The following is a 10,358-nucleotide window of genomic DNA, read 5'->3' on the forward strand; positions in this document are numbered from 1 at the left end:
TATATTTTATTATTATAAAACACGTTGATTACACTTCATTGGTCGTCCTGATTCCATTTTCATTTTTGCCAATACGAACGTACTTGATGTGGTCTACCTGGGGTTATCTACGGGTCTCTGACCTATGTTGCTTAGATTACTTTAACCTATACCAAACTTGAGTGAAACGCTACGAATTTCAAGCTGATTGTAGTTTATTTATGACAAACGCTCTACTGACCTCTGGGGAAACAAAACGACTGGCTCCTGAACCATGATTTTGCTGCCTCAGGCTTTGACATGGCATGTGTGAGGACTGGAAACATTAATAATTAATTGTCTTGTGCTTTCAGGTAATCATGCTTGCCCAGATTTGTTTTGGGTGTGCCCATCACTCAAAGACACATTCCACAGGGACAGGATCACAATGCTAGTGAAGAAGACTTAAGATCACGGTCAACAATATCAGCAAATGCAGCTGATCGTCAAAATCAAGAAGTCTCCCTTTGATTGAGAGGTTAGCTACATTTACAATGTTTTGTATCATCATCTATTGTTATTTAAACCAGTGCATTGTTATTCTAAATGTCTCTCCATTGTTTCAGACACCAGAGCTGCAATGCACAAGTACATTGTCACAACGAGTCCAGGAGGACCAAGCGATTCTTTTCCCATACCAGGGTCAGACCAAAGATGATGTTACGTTGCCCTTTTGAAATTTCTAAATCTTGTAGCTCTTGTACAAAGTGAGGTATTTCTAGGTGTTATAAGGTTTCATTTAAAACTCAACATCCGCACCTTGAACAAAATTTGTAAAATACCATACTCGAGATCTTAGTCAAATCTTGATGAGAGCAGCAAGGGATCAGGCAAACGGTAGCTATCAAATAAATTAATTTCTGTTTAATGAATGATAAATTTTTATTGACTAGATTTAATAGCATCACGCAGGAACATCTGTAGTTAAAAAGTTTAAAAATAATTATACAGTACCTCAGATATGTATCTTAATAGCTGACAAAAAATAAATCTGGAATAAAGGTTGTATTTAAACTTTTTGTGTGTGTACAATGAACAATTCAGTAACATATATACAAAATAATATTCTATAATTTATTCTATTTCCTGATTGTTGGATCTTTTTGAAATATAAAGTCTGGATCCAATATCCATTTTGACACTTACAGAAATGAGATCACAAACAGGAAGAAGGATGAATGTTTCCTGTCTTCGGTACTGATGTGTGTTGGGAACGTTCACATCAGGTACTAATGTCTTGAAAACCTCTACCACTTCTAGTTCCTGGACCACAGCAAACAATCTACAATCACAGAGACAAGCTTTGCATTGACACTGAGATGCTCTAATAAAGTCCTTTATGATTCCTGTTCTTGTACTATTATTGTAACTGTAGAGAATTGCACTTGAGTCTCGAGCTTGAGTTTTTCTGAATGACTCGGCAGCGTACAAGATTTTCTTCCTTCTCAGGTAATTAAATGTAGTGATGTGGAAGTCTTGAAGAGATGGATGAGTAGATATCAACATTTTTAAATATTCAGGAGGTTGTCTCTCGAGCTGCTGCCATTTTCCTTGGATAACATTTTCTCCAAATTTAAACTGCTTACAATTTTCGGTAGTGGAAAGTAGATCACAGCAGAAATCTTTTGTTGCACTGGTTGGTAAATTGTTAACCAAGTCTTCAAGACATAAACTCATATGAAGAGATGAAACAATTTGCATCTCTGGATATCTCGGCCCATGAATCAACTTCAGAATTTCACCATTAACGCTTTCCAGTGGAAAACAGGCACTAGCCCAAGCAGGGCCTTTTTGATGGACAATGAAAACCAAGTGAAGGAGTAAGTGAACATTAATTGTCATGTATGTATCACCCTGGTAGAGGTCAGGGAAACGCGATACATATTTCTTAAATAATAAATCAGCCACATTGAGATCATCAGGTGTTATCACATCTGAATTTATTATTTGAGCTGCTGCAACAAGTGTGGAGTAGTGAATGAAGTAGTCTTCCTTGACAATGTCTTGCAAAACAGGCAAGTCATAGTACAGGCACATAGACTTGTGAATAGATGTTTGCCATGAAGCTACTTCCTTGATACTCTTGGGGACTCTAGTCAAGTAGTGAGGGGGCTTGATTTTAAGCAGCCTATCATCCACTAACTCTCTTTGGAGTTTATTTAAATGACAAGGTAAAGAAGAATACTTAGAAGAGGCGTCCACAAAAAAACTGAGGTTTAATTTCCCACAGCCACCCCATAAATTGTGCATTATGTCTATTCCAGTTCCCCGTATCGGATCAATGGTGAAATCTGACAGAGGTGTAGTACCATGTAATCCCATGTATGTTTTTGAAGGGTCAATATTTTTTAATTTACGTGCCCATTTTCCATGACTTTCAAAATTTTCTTTAGTTCTTGCAATCATTTGATTTTCATCATATGGGAACACTCTAACTGAACCAGGGCAGTTGTCTCTACACTTGCCTTTCTGTAAGCAGCATTGACATGCATACTCCCCATTGTGAGCCACCATATTTAAAACTAAAGCTCTCGCTGGAGTGTCGCCTGTACCACCAGTAACTTTTAAAGAGACTTCTTCTGATGTGCCAAGGTCGGCAATCTCCATTTCAACTCCCGATCCCAACTTAGTGAGCTCAGGTTTAGCAGCATCAAAGAATAAATTTGTAGGCGGCTTAGCAGGGCCAACCCACAAAGCGGGTATGAGTAAATTTTTCTTCTTATACCTTTCACAATATGGCAGCTCATTGATGGACAAGAAGAGGTTCCAAACACTGATGTGAGCAGATTTGAACATTTCTGCACCATCAGTGTACCACTCACAAGACAGGCTAGGGAGTTCTCCAATGTAATTGTTTTTCACATAATCTTTGTAAAGCTCACCATCATAAATGTCAGCATAGCCTGATGTGTTAAATCTTGAACGTAAAGGAACCAGTTTGGAATAAAACCCTTTTCTTGCCATTAAGGCTTTTAACTGGTCCACCACAGAGAGGAGTATCAAACAACATAGAGGTGTCTTTTTCTCACATGAAAGGCAGCCTCTAGATTTATCACATTTTTCCAGACATTTGGAACAGTAATAAGTATAACTCGAGTAGCCTCTTATCTCTGAAAAGTACTTTTTAAACAGGTACAATGATTTTTTGAAGATGTTATCTTCTCTAGGAAGGTGGAGGTCAATAAGACCTAAGATGGAATTAATCAATTGTCCAGAAAGAGAATATTTTAAGGCCACACTGAGTATTGAAACTAAGGACTCATGGAGAGTTAGTGGGGCTCCATTGTATACCGGTTTGCTGTAAATAGAATTTTCGAATGCTAATTCTTCCTCTAACAATGCTTCCATTTGATCTACATTCTCATCTGTCGTGTCCCAGTTCAAATAGTCAGGCGTTGTGTTGTCATCAAATCTTAGCTCACCAGGAAAATCAATTGGAAAAATGCCTGATGGAAAATAAGGCAAAGAAAGATTTGCATTTTCTGATGATGGCTGTATACCTGATATGCAAAAAAAAAGGATTAGTTAAATATGAGTTAAATTCCCACACACTTTGGTGAATCACAATAGTTTTACCTGGTTGTAATTCAGGATTCTGCATAGGAGGCATTTGTTGCATTGGATCAAAAGGCCCTGAATTGCCTGAGAAATATGACTGTTGTAATGGATCAAAAGGCCCTGCTGTTTTGCCTGTGAAATATGAATCAAATATAGGACATTAGTGGATGGTAACACAGGTGCTATAAAAATAAATTATTTGTATCTGTCCAGGTGATTGTTGGCCAAGATAGTAGGAAACACTGCTATCACTTGCATTGATTGAACTTGAAAAAATAAAATAAAAAATATACCTTGAGAAGTCAAAATATTTGAAGATAATAATGGAGGTGGTGGGGATGAATACTTTAGAAACTGATCATCTAAATCTAAAGATAGAAAATAATAAAATTAGGTAATGCGTAAAAAAACAACTAATTGTACGACAAAGACTCCAACTTTAAGTACCTTGAAACGAAGCTGTATTGACGTTCTGGAAAGGAGGAGGAGAGGGCAGAGATGGAAAGGTCTGATGATTCCCACCAGCACCTGTAGTCAATAACAAAAACTCACTAAAATATCAGCATCACACTTTACAATTTCATTTAATCTTATGAGAGGTGTTTGTGAAGACAGATTAGCTTGATTAATCTCATTAGCACCTGGAGCTATTAAATGATAATTAAAATAAATGTTTCCTAGGAAAAAATTATCAAGATACAAAATTGTATTCTTACCTAGACTGTAGTGTGCCTCAAGTTGACAAGGGGACGAAGGGAATGATTGAAATTGGTGACCAGCGGTATTCTGAATAAGTGGAGGTGGGAGTGTTGGATAGGTGAGATAATTATCACTTGCACCTGGACAAAATAAACCACAAATGTTTCAGATAAAATTGAAAATAGCAGAAAAATAATTTTAGTAAAATTTTTGTATGAACAAAATTATATTTTTACCTTGACTGAAGCCTGTCTCAAGATGCTGCACAGGCAGTTGAGATGAGGAAGGGAATGATAGAAACTCAAGACCTGGATTATTCTGTAAAGGTGCCATAGATGGATAGGTGAGATAATTCTCATTGACACCTGTTGAGAGTTAATTAACAACAATTATTTTTTGTGCAATCTAAATGAGTGGATATGCAATGGGGGAGAGGCAAACAAGTCAAGCTTTGAAATTAGGAGGAGTCTAGTTATGCAAATTTACCTTTCTCCCTTCCATCTTCTTAATCATTGTTAGTTGAAGACATTGTGTGTCTTTCAAACCAAATCTCCTTTTTGAGAACTTCTTATTATTAAACTTCTTAACCTATGCAGGACATGTGTCCATCCATTGCTTTAAATATCTGAGCAGGCAGTGCAGCCAACCAAACCCCCCCAAAAATTACTTTAAACTTTCTTTAAAATTAAACTTTTTTTGAATTAAACCATTGTTGTTTCAATATCCTCAAGCACAGAAATTTTGTTTCTTTAAAATCTTTTCTTTTGTCATCAATCTATCATTTTAGCAGTGAAATAACCCCATGGTACTATCATGGATATATTGCTCGAATGTTGTTAGTGAGGTTCGCCTTCCTGTCGCTGCCGCTGAAGTATTCAAATTATGGTAGCCGTTGATACCTTGTGGCGGATCTCGAGAAAAGGCGGGTGGATGGTTCGAAGTTTCTTTCTAAAGACTTAACTGTATTTGATTTACAATTGACTGACTTTTGTAACTACTTTAAGCTATCAAAAAAAATTATTGTTGCATTTTGAAGGGACTGTTCTTTGACATTGAAAACCTGTATAGGTAAGCATGAGGGTAATCTCTTAAATTCCCAAGTACCCTAGTCTCCTCTAGTTGTAACTGTTAAAATGAGGGTTAGATGATCTTTGTTTTGATAATTTACCTCCAGAGGTAGGATTACTTTCATATGCATCATGGGTCCAGCTGCTGCACGCCGCAAGACCAGCAGAGCCACAACGACTCCTAAATCAGCAGCAGACCAGATAGAAATTGATTTTCCGTACACATTGGTTTTATACACTGATAAAACAAAAGGTGTTGTTTGCACAAAATCCATACCTAAAAAATCAAGATCAGTCGGCACTTCATGCAAAGTGCCAAATCCAATTGATTGGGTTTCTTCAGATGACAAAAGCAAGCATGAGTGCTTTGTAATTGACTTTGGAAGTAAGTATTGTTCCATATAATTATTCTGTGAAATTTCGTTTAAAGTAAATATTCTTTCTGATTTTCCAAATTAAGTTTTTATTTAACAGTTCGTTATTTATTGCAGGAGATATTGACATGTTGTATTGCATAAGATTATTGAAGACTGGCCTGATAGATCCCAATTGCAATGCTGAAGAATACCTCGCAAAAAAAAGAGAGAAGAGAGAAAATCCAAAAAGTGTAGAAGAGAGAAAGAGGGAAAATTTACAGACAATTGAGAATGTGGTTTCTGGGGGCCATGTTTTCATGAAGGAGAGAACAATAGGTATAGTATTTCTAAACAAGTGAAAATGAGTAGAATCTACTTTCTTGTGGTTCTAATTTTTAAAATTTATTTATGTTAAGATCAATCATTAATGAGCGTACCATCTGGTACATCTGACAGAACAGAGTCAGAGTCAGTAGTGCCTAATCTCACCACATCCACAGCAGCACGTCAGTCGGGTTCTAATTATTTTCCGAATCTATCAGCTAGCAGCAACTACTTGCCGCCTGATTTTAGTTCTTGTAATGCCTCTCAAAATCCATCAGCTAATAGCCACTACCTGCCACCTGACTTTTCTCAAATTAATGTCTCTGCTCAAAATCAATCAGCTAATAGCTGCAACCTGCTTCCGCCTGCTGCTAAATCTTTAGAAAGCTTTGATTATCCGACTGAAAGTGTTTCTCCAGGTAATTTCTGCTGAGTCATGTTATTTTTATTTTTTTCATTATAATTATTTTTACTTAGGTGCCCTGATTCCATCTGGGACTAGATTTGCTGATACAAAATGTGTTCAAAAAAAATATTGAAGTGGAAGCCGCATATTATTTGTATTAAGTGTTATTTAGGTCCGAGTGAAACATCAGACAAAGTGCCACTAAATAGGGGATCATCGTTTTCACCTTTAAACGGAATACTTGTTTCTTTGGCTGTTTTAAATCAAGGTAATTTCTGCTTTTATTACTTTTCTATGGGAACTGACACTTGGCTAGAATGAAAATAAGCCTAACTAAAAATTATTGGATTGATAACTAATTTCTTTGACAACTACAGAACAAGGCACAAACAGTCCAGAAATAAACAAAGAAAACTCAGAAGAAATATTATCTGACAAAGGAACCACTGATGAGTCGGCTATTCCAAGATCTCCTTCTCCTTTGGCTCTTTTAAATGAAAGTAATATCTGCTTTTACTACACTTCTGAGTGTGAAAATAAGTCTAACTAAATTGATGGATTGATAACCAATTTCTTTCAGGTAACACAGAGCGAGTCTCAAACATTTTCGAATCAAACGAACACTCAGAAAAAATATTGTCTGATGCTGGAAACTATCGGAGCCAGAGTGAGTTGGTTGTTCCAGGTAAGATCTCTTTCTCTAAGTTAGTAAACAAGGAAAGTATAAGGATTGCAACATCCTTTCTGTCAAACCCACTACTTTAAAAAGTTCATAAGATATTTGTGACATACCTATGATGTTAAAATTCTCAAAGACTCAAATACAGGTGAATCAAACCCAGGGGGTCTTGACCAGTATGAAAGGCCACATGCTTTACAAGTATCAGAGCCTGATCATGGTCAACTACCAGGTCAGACTTCGTTTCAACCACCCACACCAAGTAATTTCCAAGTTAAACTCATGGGCACAAACTCTTTAGTCTGAATCAGAATATTTATTAAATCGATTTCCTTTTAATTTTTATAGGTGCTCATCATGTGCAGCTGGAAGCAGATACTGCTGGTAATATGTTTGTTTTCAATTGCAATCTTCATTGTAGTTTTATGAACATGTTTTATAATATACCAGCTAATTACTTTCCATTAATTATTTGTGACAGAATCAACAATAGCCAATACTGAGTGGGCGTTTGATGTTAATCAGCTGGAATGCTTTCAACCTGGTGGTCCAGATGAAAAGGCAAGTTTAAAAGGAGCAACACAGCAATTGTCATTTGATTCTTTGCTAGTCATGCCTTATCTTACCTTCTAATTTTGCAGTACAACTTTGCGCCTAATACAAAGCTCTACATCATGAGATCAGAGTACTGCTGCCTACCCTTGCTTCATCCAACGAAGGGACAGAAAATAGGAAATAGTTTAAACCCTCGGCAGATGGTCACATTTCTCATAAAGAAGCTTCTACCAGAGCCTTTCAGAAAAAATGTACAAAAAACAAACATCCCCCCAGATTTCTTTGAGGCATTCAGAAGTAAGTAATAATTTGTATTCTTCACCCCTCACAGTTTCTTGATCAAGAGAAAAATAAAAAAATGTGCTATACCAGCAGGTATTTGACAGGCCAACTACACTGAACCTTTTTGTTATTTATTTTTTTAAGCATTTCTTAACGTGAGACTCCCGCTAGAGCATAAAGAGGATGATGCTTCAATAAGACTCTACATTTACGATGCGTGCAGACTTAAGAAAAGGAACAGGCGCAAGGAAGCAGAAGCTCGCGAGGAAAAGATCAAAAATGGAATCCCAATAAAGAAACGTAAAGGCAGAGAGTCAACAACTTAAGATAAGAGAAAATAGAAAGTTACAAGGTACAATTGTTGATGGTACCTTTTAGTAGCATTTCAATGTGATTGACATACAAAAAGAATTGCTACATCCTAGAACTGTGATAGTTTTAAATTCATAATGAAATTTTAGTTTTCTATAAGAATACATTCTTTTGTGATATTTTGTTATTTACACTCAATTTTACCTCATATGTTAAAAGGAAAATGAATTGAGAAGTGATAATTTTGTTTACATTACTGAATTGTTGATTGTACACACATAAACAGTTTAAATACAACCTTTAATTCCAGATTTATTTTTTGTCAACTATTAAGGTACATATCTGTGGTATTGTGTAATTATTTTTCAACTCTTTAACAACAGATGTCCCTGTGTGATGTTAAGTTTACCTTATTAAATCTAGTCAATAAAAATTTATCATTCATTAAACAGAAATTAATTTATTTGATAGCTACCGTTTGCCTGATCCCTTGCTGCTCTCATCAAGATTTGACTAAGATCTCGAGTATGGTATTTTACAAATTTTGTTCAAGGTGCGGATGTTGAGTTTTAAATGAAACCTTATAACACCTAGAAATACCTCACTTTGTACAAGAGCTACAAGATTTAGAAATTTCAAAAGGGCAACGTAACATCATCTTTGGTCTGACCCTGGTATGGGAAAAGAATCGCTTGGTCCTCCTGGACTCGTTGTGACAATGTACTTGTGCATTGCAGCTCTGGTGTCTGAAACAATGGAGAGACATTTAGAATAACAATGCACTGGTTTAAATAACAATAGATGATGATACAAAACATTGTAAATGTAGCTAACCTCTCAATCAAAGGGAGACTTCTTGATTTTGACGATCAGCTGCATTTGCTGATATTGTTGACCGTGATCTTAAGTCTTCTTCACTAGCATTGTGATCCTGTCCCTGTGGAATGTGTCTTTGAGTGATGGGCACACCCAAAACAAATCTGGGCAAGCATGATTACCTGAAAGCACAAGACAATTAATTATTAATGTTTCCAGTCCTCACACATGCCATGTCAAAGCCTGAGGCAGCAAAATCATGGTTCAGGAGCCAGTCGTTTTGTTTCCCCAGAGGTCAGTAGAGCGTTTGTCATAAATAAACTACAATCAGCTTGAAATTCGTAGCGTTTCACTCAAGTTTGGTATAGGTTAAAGTAATCTAAGCAACATAGGTCAGAGACCCGTAGATAACCCCAGGTAGACCACATCAAGTACGTTCGTATTGGCAAAAATGAAAATGGAATCAGGACGACCAATGAAGTGTAATCAACGTGTTTTATAATAATAAAATATATAAAAAGATAAGTACTGCGTCGAGACGGGTCGGCTTAGTTGTCCGTTGGTTGTCTGCTGTGCTGAGCAAAGCGAAAACAAAACATACATGACGAAAAACGTCACGTGATCTCACCTGCGCGCGCAGAGGCACCGCCGGCACCGCGATCGTGTCGTACGTTTAAACTGGAAGTTATCCAGTCAGCGATTTCCGACTTGCGACTCGTGGTTTCCGATTTCCGACTTGCGACTTGCGACTGGGAATCATCCAGAAAGTATGTCCTTCATTCGCCGTTGCGTATGCAAGCTCCCATGGCGCCTGACAAGTAGGCAACATTTTGCCTGAAGTGCATGCGTGTACTGAGGGGTGGCCTACCCTGAGTCTCGCAGGCGCGGAGGAGCGATGGCGATTAGGCAAAACAGGCGGGCATTCCCGGACATTCCCCGATGCTGTCCCTCCCTCCCCCCGCCACCGTCTTTTCCTTGCTACCGACTGCCGACCGCACCGCACCCGCGACGCACTCGCGGCGCACTCGCGACGCACTCGCCTCGCACTCACCTCGCACTCGACTCGCACTCGCCTCGCACTCGCTGCCGCACTCGACTCGCACTCGACTCGCACTCGCCACGCACTCCCACCGCACTCGTTTCATTTTTATAGGGGTAGGTCATTTTTGGCACTTATTGTCACTTTGAACGTCAATAACTGGCATTTTGCCTCCGATCGTCTCGGCGTGTAAGACACTTTCGTTTTCTTTCGACGAGCTGAATCCAAATCATTAACCAGATTTTGA

At 37.8% G+C, this 10,358-nt stretch overlaps 1 protein-coding gene and 1 long non-coding RNA gene across 2 annotated transcripts; one reads left to right on the top strand and one right to left on the bottom strand.

The window, feature by feature from the left end:
* Window positions 1–7,758: 7,758 nt before the first annotated feature.
* Window positions 7,759–8,363, top strand: LOC127750450 (uncharacterized). Its single transcript, XM_052272152.1, has 2 exons — window positions 7,759–7,959; window positions 8,089–8,363. Exons 1-2 carry the CDS (start codon window positions 7,782–7,784, stop codon window positions 8,268–8,270), a joined length of 360 nt encoding a protein of 119 aa, XP_052128112.1. The 5' UTR covers window positions 7,759–7,781; the 3' UTR covers window positions 8,271–8,363.
* A 337-nt stretch (window positions 8,364–8,700) lies between these two features.
* LOC127750452 (uncharacterized) lies at window positions 8,701–9,660 on the bottom strand. Its single transcript, XR_008011685.1, has 3 exons — window positions 9,602–9,660; window positions 9,091–9,254; window positions 8,701–9,002 (listed from the first exon to the last, which is right to left on the bottom strand). It is a non-coding gene; the product is annotated as an uncharacterized LOC127750452 (long non-coding RNA).
* Window positions 9,661–10,358: the final 698 nt, after the last annotated feature.

This window comes from Frankliniella occidentalis, unplaced genomic scaffold, assembly GCF_000697945.3.
Source record: "Frankliniella occidentalis isolate FOCC.00 unplaced genomic scaffold, Focc_3.1 Scaffold191, whole genome shotgun sequence".
Taxonomy (NCBI): Eukaryota; Metazoa; Arthropoda; class Insecta; order Thysanoptera; family Thripidae; genus Frankliniella; species Frankliniella occidentalis.

Coding starts and splice junctions, on each gene's coding strand:
- LOC127750450 (XM_052272152.1), top strand. CDS start 7,782: ATGAGATCAGAGTACTGCTGCCTACCCTTGCTTCATCCAACGAAGGGA. Junction 7,960..8,088: donor TTTCTTTGAGGCATTCAGAA/GTAAGTAATAAT, acceptor TATTTTTTTAAG/CATTTCTTAACGTGAGACTC.